The sequence below is a fragment of the Limulus polyphemus genome, unplaced genomic scaffold (genome assembly GCF_000517525.1).
Source record: "Limulus polyphemus unplaced genomic scaffold, Limulus_polyphemus-2.1.2 Scaffold451, whole genome shotgun sequence".
Lineage (NCBI taxonomy): Eukaryota > Metazoa > Arthropoda > Merostomata > Xiphosura > Limulidae > Limulus > Limulus polyphemus.
This window is the reverse complement of record NW_013666061.1, coordinates 227570-254524: the sequence shown is the minus strand read 5'-3', so window position 1 is coordinate 254524 and position 26955 is coordinate 227570. Positions and strand designations below refer to the sequence as shown.

Here is a 26955-nt window from a genome sequence, read left to right as displayed (position 1 = left end):
AAATTCCTCTTTAAACTTTATTAAATAATACAATTTTGTACAAATAATTGAATGTTATGCTACTATTTATAAAAATAAAATCAGAAATCCATTAAAAGATAAGTTCTCTATCATTTTTTTCAATTCACAAATGATTTTGCCCTCACACTTGCATTGCCAACTTAGAAAGTTAGTAGCCGGTAGTCATCTGGTTAAGGGAAGACTTGATAAACATTTGAATTATAAGGGCTGGTTTTGAGTGATTTATTTTCATTTTAAAGTTTAGTGTATGGGATAGCCTAGATGTACTAACAGGTCCATTGTTGTTATTGAATGATATGTAACTGTATAGATAACTATATCAAACTGCATAGAAATAAACAGCATTACACTCACCAAAATGACCAAGCCTGTATGCTTAGTTCCTAATCTGAATCTATTCAATAAAATTAATAAGTACTATTGTAATAGTGCATAATACTACCTGTGATACAACATAAACTTTAGCAAAAATATAAATATGCAGTAAAATCAGTGAATTATTAGAATTTTATCAGTAACTGATACTATGCTGTTTTTTTTTTTTATCAGTGGCTGATTAACATCCAGAATGACTGTACAGGATATTTTACTAATAGTTGTACACTTTAACAAAGGAAGAGTACGTGATAAACTGCATATTGCTTTAAAAATCCTAATGTCTTCCATTTTCATGAGTTTTGGCATATAAAATGATTCAAGATTTTGTTAGCAGATAGTGCCCAAATAGTAACAGTTCAAGAAAAAAGCACAGACCATTTTGAGGTAAGTAGAATTCAAGTGTGGTGTTCTTGTGCAACACCCATTTCAGCAAGTCTGTCGTGTGAGGTCACTACAGAACAATGTAGTAGAGCAATAGCATAAGCAGTTCAAGAATGCAGGATGTGTGATGTCAGAGTAGCACTACTATCCCAGTGACTTAAGCCTTTCAACATAATTTATGAAATTCTGTTAGGAGGGTTTTTGTTTAACTTGATTCACCAATCGTCAAAGTGTTTAAGGCTTGAAAAAACACAACTGTAGTCTTGTGAACAAAAATCAGATAGTGCAAAAGCTGCTAGACTCATCTGTCTTAAGTTTCTCAACTGGATGAATCAATATGTCCCACAAATGCCTTATTGTGTTTAATTGGACAACATTCCATTACATAATGTATGGGTGACAAAGGGTTAATTTGTCTTTCAAGGCTGTCCTTGCACACCCACCCTGAAGAAAGATAAATTTTAAACTCGCTATTTACGTTTTTCTAAAACTCCATGTTAAATCTTAACTTTTGAAGGCAATAACAAATGATTGTCAAATATTTTTTTACACCAGCAAATTTGGAACTGCTAGTAGTGAGAACTGTGTAAAATGTCTTAACTAATTATTTATCCTATTAAATGTTAATAAATATGGCTATATCTTATGTTATAACATCTTCTGTCATTGGGCTGCTTCTTTAGGATTGTTTGGTAAAAAATAATGTGCAATCCAATCTGCTTATCACATTATTTCTTCATTTATGTTTTGTATGGGCTACATTCACTTGTAGGCCTAACTTCAATTAAATCATTTATTTGCAGAGATTATTCACTAATTGATTTTCAATAAACATACAGACTAACTGATAAATAGACTCACTAACTCACTATATAACTCTAACTGACATTGAATTGATTAATTAATTTAACTTGCTTAGTCTGGCATTTTTATATTGTACTAGTTTTCTGTATACGATAGAAAGCTTTGAGATTTCCCATAGGCTTAAACTTTCCTGGCCTTTCTAGATTTCACACAATAATTACATCATATAAGAAAAACTTTCTCTAGTGAACAAAACATTAAAATAATAAAAATATAGTCCACAACAGTGTGTCTAAGTCTTTTTAATGTTTTCATTCCAACTGTTTTTGAGTATCAAAACTCATTTTAATTACATGTAACTCTTTTTAATTTGATTACTTCATGAAAGTTAAAAGATTCTAGATTTGGATGGAACTGGTGTATCTAGGCCATGAGTGCCTGGCTCAACAGATTTTACAGTACCTCACTGCTGATGGCTACTCAATACTAGAAAAAATATTTTATTAAAAGTTATGGTTTAAAAACTGAAAGTTGGCAAAATATTAGTAGCCAACAGGGAAACTATCTTTTGCATTTTGGCTACTAAAATTTCAGAATCAGTAGCTAATTTGGCTGACATCTATTAGCTATCTAAAGCTTATCAGGATACCACCCCACACTATTCATTTATTGTGGTAAAAAATGAAACCTAACCTAATCATTGTTGTCCTAGGCATTTGGTGGTATAAATTCCACATCCCTGCCTATGGTAAACAGGAACCTCAGCTTTGGGTTTAACAGTGCTATTCCAGGAAAATTACTGTTTCTGATATACTTGTTTGGAGAAAGAGACTTAAAACCAGATCTGGAAAATGTAGACTATACTAACTAGAGTATTTGATATAAGTTTTCCATAGCTTTACTGATTTCTTTAGAAACAAAGATTGAGGTTATACTGGGGAAAATAGTTTTGTAGAATGAAAACATTCTTGGAAAGAAAAATTTGGGTTTTAATGGAATGCTGTAAGTTTGTTTTTGCAGTTACCCTTTTCCTTGATACCATAATAAGGGTCTGTGCCTTCTGAAGCTGCAAAAATGCTTCATTAATTTTCTAAGTTGAATTCCAGGTAATAGTGAAAGAAATTTATGGAAATTTTCTTTTGTACTTGTCAGTATAATGAAACAATGAATTTTTATAAAGTTGGGCAGTTTTTTTTTCTGTTAGGTTTGGAATTTGTATTGGAAGGAGCATAGGTATTGTTCTGTTGAGTTTCTGATGATGCATAAATAATGCAATAAAGGTAGTTTTTCTGCCTCTGTACATACTGAATGTGTCTTTGAAGATGGTGAATGAGACTAGCTGTAATGGCTTGAGTTAATGATCACAATCATCAGGTGAATTGCTTAACCATCTGGATCTTGTTGGTCATCTGAATCCCACCTATCATTATAATTACTATCAAGGACATGACTCCATCTGATACAGCACAGGTCACTAGGTTCGGTGTTTCAAATATTGCAAGACAGAGACTGTGAGCACAATATTCAGCCATCCTTATCCTGATTAACTCATGCAGTACCAGGATGCTATTGGTTGCTTAGCATATGACACAAATAATGAGTGTATGTATGTGACCCTAAATATCTCTCATACAAGAAACCTTCATTGGCAATATGCTACAGAAATTTATATTTCACATCTGGAGAGAGGTGCTCTGCAGTATACAAGTTATTTTAGTTGGTAAATTTCTAAGGTGATGTCCCACAGTTTATCCAATATTCATGGTGTTATTGGAAATCTGGCAAGCTATCATTAATTTTTACTCATAGCATTCATTTTATGAAAACATCTCTTCCTGTTTTAAGCTGCATATCACTAGATGTGTGCAACAGTGCAATAATCGTTTTACAGAGAACATTACCTTCAGAATATGTTTTCAAAGAAACTCCTTATTCAAACTGCTGTGTATACATAACCACTTATCTCTAGGATCTGAGAAATAGACATGAATTTGTGAAGTAACTTTTATCTCTAAATTTGAACAACTTGCTAATCCCACAACCTTCTGACTATCCAAAATTGAAACATCATTGTTGCACCCATCAGCATGTGGTCCCAGACCCTGAAGAATGTATCAGCCTTTCAAGGTTTAAATGCCAATGTTATGTGTGTGTATGTATGTATACATGTGTGTGTGTGTGTGTGTGTGTGTGTATGCCATCAACTGCAATTCCTGCAATTTCCTATTGCTAGTGTATGCTTCTCAAATGGCTTGTTTACTCTACTGTAATCGGCTGTCTAGACGTATTTGATCCAGACAATGGTGATATGGCAGACATCTTCACAGAAGTGCTTGACATGCAATCCAAATAGCTATATTGCTGATGCTCAAACACTATATCTCAAAAGTACTATCAAGAATCAGAACTTGCATACCTGTCTGCATCTTTGTGTGTAAAAATGACAGACTTGCATGCTGTAGGTGACCGAGTTTTTTACAAATATACCTGTCTGCAGCATAGCTTATAAGTTAGCCAAACTGATTCCTTATGACACCAGATTCTAGTGACCAGAAAGGAAGACTACAGTGACTGTCAAAGTCAATGGCTTAAGCTTTCTTGTGTGTTTTGCACATATTTGCTTACAAATCAAATGCAACACGTGGCTGGTAGGTGTAGTTGTTGAGTTTGGCTTCACACAAGTTACAACTGAATTTATCTAATACAGGTTTTGCAGTTGTGGGTTAAGAACACAAGCTATCAAATCAAGGAAATTTATATTTGAAATAAAGAATTGACTTGGATACTGGTGGTCAATTGACATATAAAACTTTATTGGAATATATCCAGATAGCTATCAACATCCATAAATAGTACAAATGCAGTTTTAGCTTTTTTTCTCTATCTCTACTTGACAATATCCACTTTGGAAGTCCATAGATGAAAAGTACTTACTTTTACCTAACCTATTAAACATTTCCTAGATATTAGGTAATGGGTACATGTCTTTAACAGTAATATTGTTCAATTTTCTAAACTCTACACAGAACCATACACTACAATCCTTTTTAGGAACTAGTACAATGGGAGATGCATATGGACTACTACTATCCTCTATTTCCTGTTCAAGCATCTCTTCCATACACTTTTTTTAATTCTACCCTGTGCTTCTCTGGCATTCTATTGGGTCTCTGTGTTATGGGCTTGCTATCATTTTGCACTATTCTATGCTTAACTTTATTTGTATATCCATTAGGACCACCTTCTCCTACAAATGTCTCTGTAATCCTCAAGTAACTTTATTATCCTTTGTTTATACTTCTTTTCTACATCTTATGAGATAGAATTCCAATCTACCTTGCTTTGTTGTGCTCATTTCTTATTACTATCTACATTATGCTGTCCCACTGCAGCTATTTTCTCTCTACAGCTAGCTTTACCTACTACTACTATATGCGTAGGTAGTATTACTTTTTCCATATTTAAATTTAACACTTTAATAAGCACTTTGTCTCTCTTGGACACTTTACTAATACAAGCAACTATATAAACTTACTTCTATAGGTTCAATTAACACTTCTTCATTTTGCTTAAAGTCCTCTACTTTAGCTTTGACAATTGGCTTCTTGTAGGTACTTCAGTTACTTTAACTAATCTTACAGGTACTCATTCTATTAAACTCTTCTGTTGATATGCTCTGTTAGTTATTTTAAGCACAAATGTAGTCATCTGAGGGGTCTGAATTACTATTTTCTTTTTGTACCTTATCTTGTCTCACCTTACCACTACTCTCATTTCTTACATTCACATTACTACCACTACTACTAGTACTCTTGCTAGGCTTAGGGCTTCTCTCTTTATTTCCTCTAGCTAGATTCCTTGTTGAACACTTTGTATCCCAACCATGCTGATTTTGTCATGTATCACTATGCTTAGGAGTATCAGTGCATTAGTGTTTTGCCTTTAGCATCTGACTATTAGCTTTAGTCAATGAGAAGGTATTGTTTGTCTCCACTTTTGCACTTAAATCTGAAGGTGTGAATCTGTTGAAACTTAAGATCTCTTTTTCTATTCATAGCTTACATCTGGTACAAGATATTTCAGTGTTATATTCATGTAAGAAGTTTTTTCCTGAAATACCATCTGTTTTAAAACCTATCTGCTCAGATATAAAATGAATGTTCTAGCTCTAAATCTCCCACTTTTAACTAAATACTATATTTGCCTAATTTTTTAACACTATGTTCCATTATGAAAGTTAAAACACTTTTAGACGCTTCCTTCCAAGCATTAGTTAATAATGTCGTATTTTTATTTGGTAGTTCTGCACTTAGCAGAGAAGATTGAGCTCCTGTATTAACCAACAACCAATATTTTGTATCCTCTATTTCTACGATAACTACTGGTGAAACTTTGTCAACACAACTAACACTCAATCTCCTATTTAAAACTGCTAGAACCACTTCCAATTTTGCTCCATAATTCCAGCTGGAATTACATTTTTTGATTTTTTAACTGTTAATTTTTCATTGTTTTTCTTAAACCGTCCTCTGAAATTTTCAGCTTCTAGCCACGTGGCCTTTCAGTCCACAAAACATACTATCTGTTCATTTCTTCTCTGATAAGAGTTCTTCACCACATGCTCTAATTTACCACAGTTAAAGCATTTCAAGTTGTCGGGCTTACTCTGAGTGTTGTTTCTCCAAGTTGTTCCAGTATTTGTTTTTCCACTAAATGTATTTATAGCTGAATGCTGTGGTCTGTAGGTCTGTTTTTTCATGGCAGAGTAGTTGGGTCAGCATGTTTGGTTCATTTACATTTCTTTTAGTTACATTACTAATTGTGCCTCACTCATAGTCTGACTTAAGAGTATCTTTTATCATTCATTCTTTAGGGTTTCTATATGCTCTATGCAACCTATTACCTAACTCCTGTAATTTATGCTCAAATACCCTAACTGATTCTTCTCTCTGAGTTAAGCTGTGTTTGTGTCACTATTGTGTTGGCATCTCTCGCTTGTTGTATACTTTTTTACTAGTCCATGTGCTACGTACTGAAAATCAGCAGTTGTTTCTCTTAGTTCATCATAAGCTTGGATGTATCATTTTGCCTCTCTTGTTGTTTTTAATGAGTATATCAGCTTTTTGGCTGTTAGTCCACCCCAAAATTCTAGTTGCTTCATTTACTGCATCTATAAAACTGTCTTTATAAAATTTACCATGAAAAAGTGGTACAGCACTTTTTAAGTGCATAGCACAGTGTGGTCCTGCTGGTGAGGGTTGATCTACTACAGCCTCAAAGTTTGCGCCAGCCCTTCTTTTGGATCTTGGCCATGCACCCTTTTCTGTTTTAGTATTTATGCTGGCAGTAGCCATGTCTACTTACAGTACTTAATATTTAAACTAACTCATTAAAACAACTTCTTTCTTTATTCCAACCAACCTGTCGTTGATTATCCCAAAATCCTGGAGCACTGCACCAACTTGTAACAGGTAGCCAGCTGGTAGGCACAGTGATTGGGTTTGATTTCACACAAGTTACAAATGAGTTTATTTAATCCAGGTTTTGTAGTCGTGGGCTAAGCATACAAGCCACCAACTCGAGGAAATTTACATTTGGAGTAAAAAATTGACTCGGAGACTGGCAGTTAGTTGATACATAAAACTTTTTTGGACTATATCCAGATATCTATCAACATCCACAGCATCAAAATCATTGTGAAATAGATCTACATTAAAAACATTGAGTTCACTCGATCAACTGCTTGTTAATTAAACCTTCAACAAGACTCGTCAATTCAGATACTATAATAATCAAATTATTGATTACGTTAATGTGTAAATTAACTTCAGACATAGTTAGATATAACTAGATATGTTTCTAGAATATCTCTTAATACTGCTGTTACCTCTTCTATGAGCTTTACAAAATCTATAAGAGTTTTTTTTTAACATCACCTTACACTCACACATAATACATCAATTATTAACTATGCTGTTAGATTAGAAAGGATAGCAGTAGATACTCACACACAGTTTGTGTGGCAAATGTTTCCAATCATTGAAGTATAGCTATCTTTAATCAGGGAATAGATTGTATGGGTTGAACCAGAATCTGGTTCAGCAACTGAGAACTGTTTTCTAGACCACAAACATGACATTTTATACTCTTTCATGTGTCCATCCATCTTTCAAACAAGTACAACATAGTGAGTTTGCAAGAAGGTAATTCACTTTATTGGTCTAATTATGGCTTTTTACTAAACCAGAACCAATACTAATATGTAGTTGGTTAATAACATATGTCATCATCGCCAGTCTTTTCACATGTATTTCTCCACTTGTTGCTTCCAATCAAAGTTCTGCCACTCATTTTTTTATAGAATGCATTTCTATTAGTTTAGTGTCTCATATCATAAACATTTGTGCCTTTCTCTGTGCTAGAAACATTAATATTATCACTTGGAATGTATTTTATTAACTTGTACATTTGCTCATCACCTTTCATGTCCTTATTTGGATAATTGTTTTTCATGAAGTTTCCACTATGTACTTCCTATGAAGTGTGCTCTTTCTTCATCTTATATGTACATATGGCACATATGGAAATTAAAATTTTTGATCTTTTAAGCATTTGATAATTTGGCCAAATGCCTCAAATGTTTCACAAAAATGGTCACTATTATAAGCACTTCAGAATTCACACATTGATTGTAATGGTGTTGGTGATAGCACCTAATTCTGGCTGAAATAATGATACACTTTTCTATATAGAAACAGATGTTTCTCAGGTTAGGATGACTAGGTTGTCCTCTTTCTTCCTTTTTTTCTCCATTTGTTGCTTCCAATCAGAGTTTTAAAGAGCTGAATTAGGTGCAGAGGCATGTGGACCTTCATGTTTCCCAGCATGAATCTCCTGTGACAGGCTTTATAAGCAAGGGTTGCATTCTTGCACAGATAAGATTACTAATGACAGAATATTTCTCTCACTTCCCATCACTACATAAACTCCTTTTCAGTTTCCAACAGTCCTATTGCCACCTGAAATGTTGAGGTTCAGTGCCAGTATCTGAGGCTGGAACTAGTACTACCCATTATGATAACAATTTAGAAGACTGTCTCTGACATCATGGGCACTATTCTAAGACTACAGTTCATTGCAAATGAAACACATCACGAAAGTTGTGTTGGTTCTGATATCATATAAGATATTATTACTTTAACTAGATGGCATATACTTTGCAGTTCTTGTTTTATTTTGATGGTGCTCCTCTGGTGAATTGGAAAACTGTACATATTACAACCAGTTATTGTACCATTGTAACCCCGTTAATGGACATGTAACATTCTCTCTTATGATGTGTTTGAAATGTGTACACATATAATAGTGGAAAATGTAAGTGAACATTTCTAGTGTTTGTTCTTTGTATGCAAACTTTTCATTTTCCAAATGCCATATTTTAATTGTTATTGGATATGTTAACATTGTAACTCCAATTCTTTGTCTGTATATACATATGTATGTAGTTACATACCTCTGTGCATATCTGGTCTTGTGACACACAGTAAATAACACAAACCCCACAGTAAATGGGGTGCACAGTAACATTTTATTATTATTATTATAACATCATTGAGTGATGGGTAATCATGTTAAAATAGGGGAGTTTCCAGACAATTTCTTTTCGGAATATTCCAATTTTTTTAACTAAAAATATATGGACCATATTCTTTACTTACTGCAAGTTGTCCTGAATCATCTTTGAGCAGACAATGTTATGTTATTATGACCTTCCTTTAAGAAAACTAGTAAAACTGTCCACTTAAAAACAATTAAATAGTTTAGTGCAGCTTTCAATCCACTGTCTTTTGCTGTGCAAATGGCTGATGTTTGAAAAACTAGCATTGAATACTTTTCAGAATATTAGAAATGATTTAGCATGGTACATGTCTTCACTGTCGGCATTATTGTTCTTGTTCATTTTCTGGTTGTTTCAATAAGTACTTTTTCATACCTGATAGGTTTGTTATGGATAGAACTAAGTGTATGACCCCTTGCCCTTGCATTCCAGTATGAATGTTAGCATAATGATTTGTAATTTTGTAACATGTAATTAAGTAGTCTCTCTGTATAGGAGGCTCATTTTCTGTGTTAGAGATGGATAAAGTCTCTTCACTTTTATACTTCTTTTCCATTGAGGGGATTTTAGCAAGTACAGGAACACTTGAAAAATGTTTTTACAAATAAAATTGAATTCTATTAGCACTAGTGCTTGTATTTGAAAATTTATGTTCCATTAATTCTATTTTTCATGTGTCCTCTTACCTCTACTAGAATGATTTATAATACAATGTTAGTTGGGTATATAATTTTGAGGTTGCTTATTCTTGTGAACATTTTCTGTTGATTTGAAATATTAAGTTCAGTGATAACACAGGAAAGAATCTATATAATTTACCATAAGGAGAAAGAAAAAGATGGGAAGATGCAGAAAGAAGCTGAAGAGGGTCAACATTGAAGTATTCATTTACTCTCAATTCTAATTGACATAAAGATGTTAATTTACAATATTCATATAAAAAAATCAGTTTCACTTAACCTGTGTGTGTGTGCTAAAATACAGCTGGTTTATGAAAATGATAGTGAAAAATACAATGAAAATATTCTTAAAATTTGTGTTAAGTTCAATTTTAAGGACTATTACATGTACTTAAGTTTTCTCACAATTAGCAAATGTTAAAAAGGTTTAAATTTGCAAGATAAACCATACAGATTACTAAATGTCATCCAAGTTTCATGCTTTGCATATGGCTACGCTTGAAAAACTAGTACAGAACAGTTTCAGTACACTAGAAATGATTTGGTATGTTATGTGTCTTCACTGTCTGCAGTATGTACATGATGAAAATTATAGAAATGGCTAGGATGAGTTTTTCAACATTTCAAGTCATTTTTTTAACATAAGTTTACCATATCATGTCCGTAAATATCAATTAAGGTTTCATGAACTAGTACTTGAAGCAAAAACTTTACATGTATATATATTTGTTCAACTGTTTCTGGTCACTAGAAAAATTATCTGAAAAATTGTGTGAAGATTGGAAGTTTGTTTTTGAAGAGTCTATTCACAATAATAATATGTTAAAAGAAATTTGAGTAACTGTTAATATAAGTAAAAACAAGTATGGATCGATTACAGAAAAACATTTTTTTGCTCATAGATTTTTTTTATTTATAATAAACCTACAATAACAAATGTTTAAAATTCACTCACTTAGCTGTTTATATTGGATAGTTTCTTGTCAAGATGTAATTTCAGTGTTGATTAACATAGAAAAAAAAAAACCCATTATAGGTGACCAGTGATGAATAGCTTTTGGTTTTTACAATCTGAAAACGATGGATGCGTTTCTTTCACTTTCAACACCTTTGTAAGTGTCATGTGTTGCACTACTAAAGAAGTTTTGCATTCAAGCTGTGTAAATAGGTTTTGAAGAAAAATAAATGCATGTATGATTGTAAGATTGTTAATAAGTGTATGATGAAAATGTCATTACTGAGTCATCAGTGCTAAACAATGTTTCAGAATGTTAGATTGTAGGGGTTCAAGAGGTATTTTGGTAATTGAAATAACTATAATTGTTCAGATGATTATTAGATGTATTGTGGGTGCGAATCTGAAAAAGTTTATTTTACTAACAAAGTTTTTGTAAGCTTTATTAGTGATATTTTTTTTGTCAGAATTTTATTCTTCCTATAATATTTTTTCAGTTTGTTCTAGTCATTTGGAATTGTTATGGATTTGTCAGCACATTTTTTTTGTATTAAGTTATTCTTACAAAAATAAATATGGACTTTTGAACAGTGTTGCCTAGCCAAAAATGATTTAGAAAGTCATCTTGTGAGAAACCCAATCAAATGTCTAGTCAGTTTTGAACCAAGTTTGTTCTCATCTGTAACTACCATGAATGATTCCAGTACACCTGTTCAGTCTGTTCAACCACAAAACATTATGGAAGCCTACATTCCAACAGATAATTACTTGTCAGGTATGTATATTTTATTTATGTGTTTGGTCTGTTTTGTATTTACATGTATGTATTAAATAGATAGCTGGTTACACAAGTTGTGCTAAGTTCACATACCCTCTTTATGTCACATAAAAACAACTGTGTATTTGTAATATTTTTATGGTTATATCTGCTTATTATATATGGATACAGTATCAGTTTGCATCCAGTAACATGAGCTTCTTGGTGCTGATTAAAGTAGTTGCCAACATGAGCCTTTCTAAAGCAATTTATTTTTGCCCCAAATATAGTGTTGTCTAGAAATAACTGACCAAAATTCGTAACTTGTTTCGTAATGCCATATCACGAATTTTACTTGCACTCCATGCAATAATTCACTAAAAGCTGTAAGAATTTATGAACTCGTGTGCATGGGTGATCTTATGTTTGCAAATCTGTTTGCAAATTGTAACAGAGCTCTTCATGAATTTGTGAACATGTATTCTAAATGAAATAGCTGCTTTTAATCAGGGTTGTCATGCTGCCCTTTAAGAATTGTAGCAATGCATACTTCCAAAAATGTAAGGACTGATCTAGATATATTCTTCTAATAAGAACTTAAAAAAAAGAATACTTACATTCTTGACCATGTATGCAGTTTACAACATTGGGTAAATTTAACTTCTGACATGACATCACTGATTTTTGTGCTGAAATAGATACACAAAAGGGCCTCCTTTAGGAATTTTGCAGCCCCAGCAAAATTTTTTCAATCTTTGGAATCTGTTACCTGCTTATACAGATTGTAACTAGATGGCATACACTGTGCAGGTGGAAAACTACATATTATAACCAGCTGTGAAACCATTGTAACCATTCAAAGTTAATGAATATGTAACATTCTCTTATATGTTTGAAATGTGTACACAGAGAACAGTGGAAAATGTAAATGAACATTTCTAATATTTGTTTTTTTGTCTGCATTCTTTTCAGTAATGGAAGTAAAGTGAACATGAGATGGTCTATTCTTTTGAAAGTAAAATTGAACTTTTCTTGCTTTTTGCTGCCTTAGGCTTACACTGCTGATTAGGCTACACATACAAGTTCTCTTCTAGAATCACCACTAGGGTATGAACAGACTGTTATTACCATATGTTCAGTAATTCTGTGATCTAGCATTACCTTTAAATATTAATCAGCACTAGATCATCTTGACAACTGAATTGCAGCATGGGTAATGGTTATTTTACTTTAAGGAAGTTCATTGTCTGTGGTGAAAACAGCTGTGAAAATTTACTAAATCAGTGAAAATAATCTTTAGTTTCTTCTTTTGCAGTAACAGGATCTCGCTTGAATTACAGTTTAGGTCAGCTTCTAAAGAAACACACATATTATGGATACTGAGATTTTGAGTGATGAGAAACTTGACGATTAGAGATATTTTATATTAATAATGCTGATATTATAAATTTCATACTCTCATTTCAGGTTCAAGACCATTTGTGAAAACATGTTTAGGGTGACACTTCTCATTGTTTTACTGTACAGTGAATGTTAAATTCTCCATAAAATATGTATTCTAGAACCCTAAAGATAAGATGCATGTATGGTCTGAGAAGTATTAGACCTATTTCAACATCATCTAAAACCACTAAGGTTCCTACTTCATTTGATCTGAGAAATATTAGACCTATTTCAACATCATCTAAAATCACTAAGGTTCCTACTTCATTTGATCTGAGAAATATTAGACCTATTTCAACATCATCTAAAATCACTAAGGTTCCTACTTCATTTGATCTGAGAAGTATTAGACCTATTTCAACATCATCTAAAACCACTAAGGTTCCTACATCATTTGATCTGAGAAGTATTAGACCTATTTCAACATCATCTAAAACCACTAAGGTTCCTACATCATTTGATCTGAGAAGTATTAGACCTATTTCAACATCATCTAAAACCACTAAGGTTCCTACTTCATTTGATTATTAAAATGTTTCAGTACAAACTGAAACTAACTTAATATATGTGTACAATCTTACAAAGACTTCTTTAAGTTAGAAAACATTCATTTTTATGAATCCTTAAACCTCATGCAGTATGTCATTCCCAAAAATATCTTCTGTGCCACAGCAATATTTTTCTTAATAACATTTAATATAGATTTTAGATTATGTAGAAAATTGAGAACTTAAAATTCAGTTTAATATTTAGTTCCTATTTCTTGAAAGTAACTTACATTTTTCATTCACCAAAAGATTAATGTACTGGTAAATATACATATACATGTTGTTGCCCTGCCTGTTTAGCCCATTTCACATAGGGTGCTAGTCAGGTTGAAAGATATATTTCTTTTTTCCACTATTTGCAGTCAGCTACCTTAGATTATAGTTATAAGTCTTAGTTACTTTATGTAACAAAATGTTGTCTGTTTTAACTGATTATTTTCATTGATGTGTGGTTATTAATATAACTTCTGAGTGAAAGAGAAGACTGTATAATAATATGCCAACCACATTATATGTTATATCCAGTACCAGTGAGGTATTTAACCTAATATTAGGTCAAATGGATATGATGGACACAGTAGTGGATGAAATGCTATTTATTGTAATTTAAATAATGTATTTATTTAATGCAATTATAAATAAAATGTTTTGTAAACTATTAACCAAGGGTATAAATAAGGAACTGTAAACAAAAACCATCAAAACTGCTAGTTTTTTATAATTTTAAAATGTCTGTGAATTGCAGTATTTTCTACAAATATTACCTGTTGGCCTACCTATAAAATAGTTGGAAGTGGAGACTGGTTTTTATGGTTTGTAAGTAATAACTGCATTTTATTACAGGGAATATTAGCAGATAAACATATGGTGAAGGTAGCATAATCCAAAATATGAAATATTTCTATACAATTTTCAAATTGCATTAGGTTGCAAAAAAGTTGTATAAAATATGTTTACTTAAGATAATATAAATTTGAAAACAAGTTTTTGTGAATTTGACCCCATACCCACATATTAATGAAGCACCAATCTTCAGTATGTAATTGTAAGGCCATGAAAATGTGCAGCTTACTGATATTCATTGCATAAATGTATATTATCTTGTTATGTGCACAAGCACTGTTTATGAATACTATTGTCCACATTTGGATGTACTGTTGTATGCACTGTATGTAGATATACAACTTATACTTGAGTATATTGATTTGTGGTATTAGTAGGTAAAATTAAATCAATAGGTAACGAAAGAAATTAATGTGTAATGGTTATAAGAAATTCAGGTTTCAGGAAATGTTTTTCATTATTTTGTAAAATATGGAAATTGTTTGGAATTATGCCAATGGTTTTGGTATCGTGTGGAGGAATGATGTTCCGACAGAAGTAAAATCAATGTTTGATTATGGTTGGATCTGCATTCTGTTATTTTTAGCAAGGTCTCTTGATTTTTTAAAGATGTGTTGGAGATGGTTATCATTATGTAGAAAGATTTCATGTTCAATTATGGGTGTATTTGTGTAGTTCTTCAGGTGATATCTGTGATAGGATATATTTTTGGAAGTAGTGTTTACAATAGTGTCACTAAGTTGATTTGAGATGTTTTGAAGATAGAGATCATTCTGACACATGACTACAGTTGTTCCTTGATCTTGTGATTTAATGATTATTCACTTGGAAGCTTATTTTGTAAATTTTTTTATTTGTGAATGAGTTATCACTAGTGTTCTTTGTTTTTAATTTTATCTTGTTTTGGATTATGAAGTAATTATGAGGAAAAAATAATTAGTCGAGGTTTACTTGCTAGGTTGGTGTAGTTTGGAGATCTATTGATTAACTTGGTTCATTATTTTATATTATTTACAGTCTTGGAAATACTTCTGGAAACAGTGAATAAAATGGGATTAAAATGCAAATATAATGAGATTAATTCCCCTCTGTTGTATCCAAAATCAACTGCACCAGAGTACTGTCACACTAGCATAATGCCTAAAAAAAGTAAAGGAAGTATTACTTTTCCAATTAGGAGTATGATGGTGCACTTTTTGTTCCCAGGACAGAAATGCCAGATGACGAACATGTAGAAATAAATTTTTTTATTTAAAGTGTGAAGGCCTATGTTAAATTAATTATTTGATATATGGTAAAAAAAGAAAACTTCTAGCATTAGAAAAAAAGTAATACTTTAATATACCAGTATGTTGACCCATGTCTTTGTCAGGGTACAATGTAATACAAAAACTGATTACAACTGATTTAAACTTAGGCTTAATTTATAAGCGATGTTTGAACGAATTGAACTAAGTAATCTCATGAGATCACATATGGGAAAACAAGAGCATTAGATTAAAACATTTTAATGATGTTTAAGATTAGGTTCTGTGTAAATGGTTGTGAAAAAGAGTTCATAAAAATAAATGAAAGAGTTGATGTGCATAGATATAATACATTATATATATATAAATAAATAAATGAAAGAGTTATGTAAGAATAGTATGATAATTATATGCAGCTGAACTTTGAGTTACCAAATTAATCAGTTCAGCCTGAGGAATTGCACAAACTAAACCTTTTTTTTCTTTTAAGTCCCACTTACCTATTACAAAAATTATAATAAGATAAAATTAAAATTAAAAAAAGTGTTGCATTGAAAATATAATGGTGATGTCATACCTTGTTTCTTCATAGAAACTCTCGTTAATCCCCTGTATGCAAAAGCTCATATAAAAAAGCTTATAAAAATTCAATAGGTTAAGAATGTTGTAAGGTGCATTTTTATACAGGTAAGATCCTATTACTTTTTTCAGAGGGGATTTACATATGAAGTTAAATTGACCAGTGTGCAAAAGCTCTTTGTCAACAGGCACATAAGAACTAGTCAATTGTTCAAAAACTAGGAAAACAACAATTGCAAACACAATTTCAAGGTTTTATCAATGCTGTTGAATTTTGATGGACACTTTACTTGTAGTCTGTGATACATTTCTATGAGAGTTTATACAATTATTCACTTAATAGACTGTTCATGAATAACAACAATTGTCAATTTATACAGAAATACATTCTACAAACAGAAAATCAGTCAGGGCTGACAGAGGTTCAGGAGAACATTTAAAAAATAAAAATATACAGCAGTCAGACATTGTGATTAAATAGTTTAAAATGGGAAAGCTGGAGTTAATTCAAAAACTGAGGAGAATTAACAGACATTAACACTAGGCATTAAACATAAATCAACAGTGAATCCTCAAGAGCCATGTCACTTGAAATTATTTTAGACAGGATGAGAGTAAATTAACCTACGAGACCTTGTGCATGATCAAATACATCAATGGAAAGGGTTTGACCAAATCTTCTGAGTCCAAAACTGTAATTAGATATCACATAGATCAAAAGAGGACTGAGCTATGAGGTAAAAGTTTTTACTTGAAAAACAAACAAACTCTGAGCCATTCTATGAATCGCTATGCTGCAGCTAAAAAGTTGATAATTTGATATTTTTGCCACTAAACACAACTTAATTGTTTATAGTGCTAAATACTAGTGTAGTTAAACTAGTCAGATCTGTCTGTAAAATAAAATGTAGGCTTTCAAAAAGAAAAAAATTAGACTTTGAATCTAACATTGGACTCCACATTTTTAAACTTTGGAAACCCCTTGACAGAATCCCTCACAATTAATGAGCATGCTGGTAGAGCCTTCTTTTTTCATTTTGTTTGATTATGTTCTGTATCTTTTTTTTCTTTTTTTTTAGGTAAGTATTGTTTCAAGCTACACTGTTTGCTTTGCTACAGTGTGTTGAATGAGTGTTAAGAGTTTGGACTTTTTTTTGCCCATTTATAATTAAAGTTTTGTCTCCAGAGTGGTTCTAATATGTAAAATTTAATGCAATTGTTGTGTCTAGAACTAGTGTTGAACTGAAAAAAAGTTACTCATGACCTAATTAGAATAATTTCAGTTTTTGTCTTTTTTGTATTATTGAGATACATAATTTAACTTCTAATTTTTCATTTGATCACTGCAGCTAAACTGTAACTAAATTTTGTTATTAAATCGATGATCAGTTATTATTTTACTTTAGTTTACAATTTTAGTAGTTAGTGTTTCTTTAAATATCTGTAAATTTTCATGAAGCTTAAGTAAGATTAGAAATAAATTTTTCTCTCTTTTTATATTCATAAAATTTCCTGAATGGAATATTTAACATTGCAGGAGAAAATGAAACAGTGGATAATTCCTTTCCTGCTCCTTCTTTGAGGACCATGCTTAAACAACAATTAGAATTTTATTTCTCAAGGTAAGTAAAAAAGAATGTTTTCTACTTTATCATACAGAAATAATATATATTTTAGTATAAATGTTTTCTTTATTTTTACAAAATATTTATTGAGAATTATTGCAGAATTTTGACTTTTCTTTAACTCTGATTTTTTAACTTAATCAGTCCAAAGTCCCTAAAATGTGGGAAAGTTTCCATATGAAATCAAATGGTATTGATTTTTCTCTTTTGATTGTTGTAAAATTTACTTTTGTCTAAAGAGTCAAAAACCACAAACTCTCACTGGATTTGATACATCTTCCAAACTGGTTTCAAAAGGGTCAATTGTTTTTATTTCATTGTAAACTTGGCTAGATAATAGATATTTCGGTGAAAACAATAACCAGATGAGAATAAAAGCTGTGACAGACTAAAGTACACTAGATGACCATTACAAAATATTTTAGCAAAGTGAACAATGATTGTTTTCATTTTTGAAATCCAAGCCAACAGAAGATAATGCTTTCGGAGAAGAAGCATTATAGTTTTAACTTCTAGTTTTCTTTGTATTGTTTTTTAAAACTATTTGCTACCTTCTTCCTTTAATTTTATTCAATAGATATACATATGGATATCCTATATGGTCACATTCACATCGACTGCATTTATTGCACTTGAAGCATCTTTTCACTTTGCAGTTGCAACTAATAGGAGGAATAGAATTGTCTTTTGATGTTTCATTTTGTTCTATATTTTCCATGCTTAAAAACAGGAAATAGCACAGAAAGAGCAAAAGATGTTTAGCTAGAAAATGGAAAGTATTGGTCAAAGGGCAGAGAATGTTAATAGCTTCCTCAGTGAAAAAAATTACTAACATTTCATCTTCACAGAATGTAAGCCCTAATCTACATCTAAAGTTCTGGCATATGTTTACCAAGTTCTAAAAATGTTCAAATGTTACATACTCCAGATTTATCATCAAGCTGTGCTTGGTTAGCTTGCTGCAAATTTAGGGTTAAATACAGTAAAACTGTAACCTTTTCAGTGATTTCTTATGCATTGTGTGGTGATCCATTCTGTTGAGAAAAGTTGCAGAAAGAAATAATGCCATAGAAAATTATATTTCATAATGTTGTAATGGTTTCTGTTGTTGTCCAGCTTCTTTTATATTTGTAAAAAAATTAATGCAAAGTCCACGTAAATATAAGCCACATGTGCAAAGTTATTCAACAAAAACCACTCAAATTTGACATTTTTATGCACATTCACCTAAGAGTAAAGGTGGGCTGTTTTTAGTGTTTGACAGTCGTATTAAAGACAGCTGAATTAGAGCAGCAAAACTATAAGGTGAAAGGATGTGCATATACATAAGTATTGGTTAGGCCAAGCAAACTAGATTAGCAGTTTTTAATGGTTTTATTGAATATTCATTGCCAACTTTTCAGCACAAATTTAATAAACTTTATGAAATTATTCTAATTAAAGAGCATTTCTTAATTCCTTATTTCACACTTTCATGTGCTCTTGAGTTTTTATACTCTTAGTGGGTACAGCACAGATAGCCCAATGTGTAGCTTTGTTATTAACTACAAACAAAGAAACCTATTTTTAATTGTTAGAAGATCTATTGAGATATAATCAATTAATTTGCTAACATAAATGATATTCGCATTCTCTTGTTCTAACATATCCTTTAATTGGCAAACCACATTCCTACTTGCTGACTAACTACTTCAAAGTTTTTTTTCTTCAGAGAAAACCTAGCCAGTGACTCCTACCTCCTTTCTCAGATGGATAGTGATCAGTTTGTTCCCATATCTACTGTAGCAAATTTCAACCAGATTAGGCGACTAACCAATGATTTGAACTTAATTACTGATGTTTTGAGAGGTAAGCTGATTTGTTTCATGTTGTAAATTGTTTCTGAACTAGTTAAAAGCTATTTTTGTTTAAAATAGTGATGAAAAATGTCTCAACTCGAAAAAGGAAATTATTATATGTAATTAGTCTTCTAAATCTACAAGTTTACAAGATTTTTTTTTTTTGCTAAAGTACATGCACCATTATGTATGCAATTTATCAGATTTTGAACTACAGTTTTTTTTAAAAATAAAAGTGTTAACAGATTGTTAATACGTTGGCAAACCTACAAAATATTAGGAGGTTGGTGAAAGTTGTGTACAATTCCTTTCTATATTTCTCTTTACACAATAGCTAAATCTATATTTCCATATATTCCACCAAATGAGGATTAGAACCCATGTTCTTTTGAAGATTATGTTCATAATGTTGTGAATGATGCTTTTACATAGCTAAGCTCAGTGCCAGTTTGGTAAAGATACATTTTAGGCATTTATTGTAGATTTTGTATCTTAAGAGAATAGAAAATATTTCTTCTCAATACTGTGTCCCATAGAAACTGTTTTTTTTAACAAAAGTCATTGTTTTGACATTGATTTAGATGGTCTTGTCATAGCCTGGCTGGTTATGCTTAACTTGTGAATTAGGTTTTGATTTATCTTTATGAATACATAAATGCTTTATTAAAAACTAAAACACAAGCGGCAAAGGAAAAGATAAGTACATGTGTGAAACAAAAAATAATGAGACAAAAGTTAGAATGGAGGTGGGAAATTTCTGGTGTTTGCTAATCAATTAATTGATGGGGCCCCATTAATTGATGACATTCAATTGATAAATTAGTACAGTGTTTCTGGTATGTAAAAGCAAAAAAATAATTTGGCAGTGGGTGTCACCATCCTTGTTGCCTTCCCTCTAGTCTAGGCAACAGTTCAGGTTTAGTGACAGTGACATATAATGTTAGTATCTTTGCCATATCAAAGACAGGGGCAATATTTCAATTACTCAGATAATTGGAATATCAAAAATAGTAATAATCAGAAACCCTAATTTTGATTAGTTGATTCTTTTTGTGACAATTAATTTCCTCATAATTTTGATTAATGAGTTAGTTTACACGACACTGTAATGGTTTAAAACACAAAAGCTGCTACAGCTTAGGTTGAAACACAGACTAATTTATTTTACATTTGAAATATAAAGTTTATAACCTACCAAACCACAGGTAAGATATGTGCCTGATCAGGACTTGATATAATGTTAATGAACAATATCACGCGAATATCAAGGCTAATAATTATTTCAGTAAGTAAGGGAATCAGGAAAAAGAACCAGATGAAGAAAAAAATTAATTCCAAAATAACAATATTCCATATTTAAAAACTACAAAATCACTAACAACATTGAGTAATAATCATTAATAATACTTTTCAGCTACATCTCATGAACTAACTAGTTGAAGCTCGGGGCAGGGTTTTTATTAAGTAGTTAGACCACAGGATGACATTGCACTGTGACCATAAGTTTTACATAATCTGTCGTAGCTTTCGTAATATCTGTACATTACCACTAGGGGAACTTCTCATAAAAAAAACTACATACATACATACATACTCAAAATCAATGTGATCAGTTAGAAGGTTAGTGATCTAATGTTACTTAAATTTCGGAGTTAAACTAAATGATAGAAGGAATAATAAATGAATGGTAAACAAAACCATAACAAAATAAAAATAGAATTCACTATCTTGCATTCCTTCCCCCTTAAAAAAAATGAAGTCACGACACTGACCACTTCGTATACATTTCCCAGTTTTTTATATTATTTCTTTTAACTCCCTCTTTATACTGACATTCTGATTCCTTTACAGGAAAAACAGTTCATATTTGTGAGTCTTCAGCTTTACACCTTATACACTTCCTTCATAATTTATGTATAGGTTCAGCAATAGTGGCAAAGTGTGGAATGAACTGATTATACCAGGCATGTATATTCAAGAATGTGCTTAACTTCTTGCAGTTCTTTGGAGTTGGGAAGTCTTTAACTCTCTCACAATGAAGTTGGTCAAATCGACCAACCTTGGAACCACTTTGTACTCATTATAGTTTTCATACTATATCTTTTAATATACTTGGTATATTCACAAAATTTAGCAAACTTTTAGTAAACATTACAAGTCTTTTGTACACAAAATAAAAAATTTTTAATAAAGTATTTTTTATTCAAGATTTGTCCATGAATATATTTGGTATTTTTATATATTAGTCCCAGTACTAAGTGATTTTCATGTTATGATTAAAAATACTTTTATTTGTCTCAAAAATCTCAAATTTCAATTATGTAATCTCTGAAACCTCCTAAATAAATTTCAAACGTTTTTTCTCAGTAAAACTGTATATTTTCTGTTATTTTCTCTGCCTTAACTTTTTAAAATGTTGATTAAATCGACTGACCTTGTAACCACCAAAAAAAATCGAAATGAATTTAAATTTTCTTTTTTTCTTTTTATAATGACTTTGAATTGTAATATGAAATTACATTTATCTATCCTAAATAGCTTTACATTCATAACAGTATTTATACTTAAGTTTTATTGCTTGTTTGCCCTTTGAACCCTGTTTAACTACTAATCGTGTTATTATAAGTTGTAAATCACTTGGTGTTACATTATCAAATTACATTATGCACGAGCTACTTGCGAGCATACCTCATGAAAAATTTCTGTTATTATTATTATTATTAATTTTACCTAATCTAACCTTAACTAACACAAGTTTCCTATTTTTACATTTTAGTTGCTTTTATAATAATGAAAAAACAAGAAAAGTACTTACTTGGGTCTTCATTTTTTTTTTTTTTGCTGTTGATGACACTTATCCATACTTTTTTAAACTAATGGTTGTAATGCACTAAGTAATTTTTTATTTATTTAAATAATGCAACATAGAACAAAGAATAATAATTTGTAAAAAGTAGACAAAATCCCATAACTAACTCAATTTTTCTGGCTTTGTAACGAGTTGTCTAAGCTCGTTGATGCGTTTCCTGTGGGAATCAAGCCTGAACTGAAAGTGAAATCGACAACTCTCTTTACACAAAACAACATAATATAATTGTCATTTAATAGATGAAAATCTTGGCTTTCTATTGGTTATAAATAATATAGTATTGAACTATTGGCAATTTCTGAAAGAGAGGATGTGACAAGAGTGATTGTCTTTTTCATGGCTCTGTTACCAGATAAGATTGAAGGCTATGAAAAATATGCTTTGCCTGAGCAATGATATTACAATGAGTAATTTACATTAAATTTTGTAAGTCTTGGAGGGGTAGTAAATAAATTAGCAAAGAGTGGATACCTAGGCAGCAAATGTCACAATTCTCATACCAGGGGAAATTATAGATTTTTTTTATATTGCCTTATAAAAGTAAGAACCTAAAACTTGTATAGTATTGAAATTTGGCTTATTAGCTAAGTTTTTGTACTATATTTATTGGTATAACATGAAAAAAAAAAAGGATAGCTTTTTTTTTTTTGGCTTAATAAAGTTCAATCCAATGAGATAAGATACTGCCAAATCTTTAGCAACAAAACATGGGGAGAGGATTAACAGCTTTCACTTTATCATTTGTTAGTACTCCCTTAGAAGTAAGTTTAAATCCTAAATATAATACTGCTGGTTAGCAAAATTTACTTTTTAAAATTTTTACAGTAAGATTAGTTGTATGAAGCTTGTAGAAAACCAACTAATGGTCTTTCAGGTGTTGTTCAAATGTGAGTTAGAACAATTGCTCCTGCTTAAGCCTTACTCAAAAGTCTGGAAGGTGCATATTTCGGACCAAAAGCAACACTTTAAATTTGACAAAGTTCACTGTGTGTTATAAAGGCAGTTTTACTACTGATTGTCCATTTTTACAAGTATTTGCCTGTATTCACTTGATAAATCTAACATACTGATACAGTTGCACCTGAAAAAGCATTTAAAATATCACTTATATGAGACATTGGATAGCAGTCAGATTCTGAGACTTGATTTAACTTTCTGTAGTCGATACAGAACCTAAAAACATTAGTTTTATTCTTGATAATAACTACTGGAGAAGCCCAAGAAGAAGTGGAGGGTTCTGTTAACCCATCTACTTTCATCTACTTGATCATGTAGCACTTGTAATATAATGGGAGAATAGCAAAAAGGTTTACTAAACACTGGCTTTTCACTAGTGGTTACAATACTGTGTTCCAACAAATCTGAGGCCAGGCTTACTGTTAAAAATATCTGCATATTTCAGTACAAGTTGTTTTAATTGTTTGCTGTCATTACTCTTCAAATGGGAACACTATTTCTTTCATTGGTACTTTTTCAGCTTTGGAGTCAAGCCTAACATAAATTTAATTCAAGAGCATTTGTGGAAAAGTTTGATAGCTTTGTTTTGCTTAATAAAGTTCAATTCAATGAGACAAGATACTGCCAGATCTTTAACAACAAAACATTATTCTACAATGCTATTTGTTACTAATACTTTTGCTTCAAAGTATCCTAGTGGTCGACAGTTAGTCATTTCATCTGCAAAACACATTACCTTCACTTCAAGTTTTTAACCGAAGGGTTTTGTAATTTTTTCTGACTAGTTGCCATAATTGTTCATTTATTACTGAATAGTTCTACCCACTATCTATGACTTGATACTTTCACACATTTAATTTTTAATGTTAGGTGCGGCAGATCTATTCCAGTTGTAGTTAAATAATTTATGAAGGGTTTTACTTTCAAGGAATTTAAAACCTCTTTATTTGACCCCTGCTCTTGTTTCATAACCACTTTCCTTCATCTTTTTGTTCCCTATTTCCATATTTTACTTTTTTAGGACAATGCATAGATAAATTCCCTATTTGATTACAAGTATAGCATCACACAGGTCATACTACGGTATTCATTTACATTACTTGCTTCCCTATTAACCTTATTTCGAGGAGTTTTCCTATGGTCAGGGGTGAAAGGGTGTCTTCATGTTTGTAGACTTGCATTCAAAAGTTTATTGAACTATTATTTTACAAATGTATGTCAATAAGTCTGGTATCAAATTGTAGATTATAATTCAAATTTTAGTATTATACATTAGGTAATTTCTTAATTTAAAAGTAAATATAAAAAATAAATCGTAAGTATAATTTTGTCACGTGGTATGTTGAATGCAGCTTTGGCTCAAATTGGATGTTTGTGATGTCCAAATACAAAGTTTATAGATTCTTATGAATTAAACACAAATTAGCAACATTGACAAGCTAGAATGGAAAATAGGAGTTTTTTCTATTTTCTGAGATATTATTATATTTATTGAATCAACCATGGTGGCCCTTTCCATTTTTTCCATTTTTGGAAAGACTTGCTTACGTACACTTACTTCACTGTATGATGTATGTATAACCAATCAAAAGCTCAGAATGTACCCCACATGGTTTTCTCAGCCTTTCTGAAGTGTTTATGCAGGAAACTTTCCTTTTAATGGTACAATCAAAGTGGATAATGGAGCTGTCATTTTTTAAGACCCAAATTGACAGATTATAATGAAATTCTGTGGTATTGATATAGTAATTTATTATTTTTTATTATAAAATGCATATATAAAACCTAAAAAAAATATTTTGTTTCACATCCTTCACATGCAAAATTTGACAAGGCTTAACAAATTACGACAAGCGAGTAAAAAATTTGTAAGTAGGAGATCATTGTTTTCTATACTTTATTTACTGTTCTATGTTTTAAGAAAATTAACTGAAATTTAAGAACTTGTTTGTAAATAATACACACACACATGTGTAAAGTATTATAACCAACATTTTAATGAGTTAGCAATGAGATAGCGAAATGCCATTGTTCTAGCAGATGCCTGTTGAAACAATTCAACTGTAATTTTCCTAAAAATAGTGGGGAATAAATATACAATGTGCAGTCAACCCAATCCCTTGGATCATAGCATATGTATGCGATTTGATTGACTAATGTGCTGTTTACAACCGTCTTTTGTCATTCCATGCATTATTTCAATAATGATAATTGCATTTTGTTTTTGAGCAAAGGAGACTGAATACAATGCATTCTTTGCAAAAATCTTTCATTGTCAGTGCAATGGGTGCTACTATTCTTTGTCGTTTTATTTGAAGGCAATAAAAGACCACTACAAAAGTGAGTGATTTTTGACATTTTGACATTTCAATAAAAAGTGTCAAAGGGACTCACTTCAAATTATTCTACATTGTACAATAAAATGTTGCATGTCAAGACACTATCGTGTGTCTTGTGGCCAAAAAAAACAACCTGCAGGACACACACTGTGTTATTAACAAGATTGATAGTTTAGCGATTTTCCACCTTCTGCAGGTCAGACTGTGGTAATCCAAACTATCACACATTTTCAGTGGATGTGCTCTACTGGACTCTTACTTTACATACGAAATTTAAGGCAATCTGTTAAGAAATACCTGAGATATAACATCTCCAATTGTAATTGAGTGTCTTCCTTTATTTGACTTTATTTGGTAGAAAATATACTCAGCTTGTATGAGTATGGTTTTTTTTTCAAATTTGGTACACTGATAGATTTTTACAAGCTACATGTGCAAAGTTATTCAGTTTTTTGTCATTCACATTAAAGACTGCTGATTTAGAGCAGCAAAACTATAAGGTGAAAGGATGTACAGGTACACAAGTATTTGTTAGGCCAAGCAAACTAGATAAGCAGTTTCTAGCTCAAGTTTTCAAAAGTATTCTATGGATGGATGATTATCATTGTCAACTTTTCAGCACAAATTTAATAAATTTTATGAAATAATCTTAATTAAAGAGCATTTAATGTCATGATATTAGCTTAAGGAATTAGCATTAATAATGATGCTTGATACAGCTGTACCAATTGCATGTGGGTGATGACAAGAAACTGTTAATCTAAATTCCATAGCATTACTATAAAGGACACTATTAACACCGTTTTAGGGAGGAAAACTATTGCCATATATTTTAAAGAAGCTGGTTGGTTCTGTAAAGTAAACGTCTGTTAAGAATAATAGGGTTGCAGTCCTTTATAAAGCTAATGTTGGTTACTATTGAGTCTCTTTTCTTATTTGGTGGGGTTTGTTGGTGAGTATTGACAAAAAGTCATAATATCTAATTTGTGAAAAAGGGTGAGGCCAAAAAAGGATTCAGCGTGAGACTTAAAAGAATGAAATCAAGATTGGTGTCCAAACTGGGAGCTCCATTT

General features: G+C 31.4%; 1 protein-coding gene across 5 annotated transcripts in view; it reads left to right on the top strand.

Annotated features, from left to right (window-relative positions):
- LOC106458360 overlaps window positions 1-26955 on the top strand; it is a 142917-nt gene that overhangs the window by 13647 nt on the left and 102315 nt on the right. For all 5 annotated transcript variants that reach the window (XM_022384553.1, XM_022384552.1, XM_022384549.1 and 2 more), the window contains exons 2-4: window positions 11429-11612; window positions 17792-17876; window positions 19591-19727. In XM_022384553.1, coding sequence (XP_022240261.1) covers window positions 11528-11612; window positions 17792-17876; window positions 19591-19727 — 307 coding nt within the window. In that variant the 5' untranslated portion in view covers window positions 11429-11527. The remainder of the gene's footprint in view (window positions 1-11428; window positions 11613-17791; window positions 17877-19590; window positions 19728-26955) is intronic.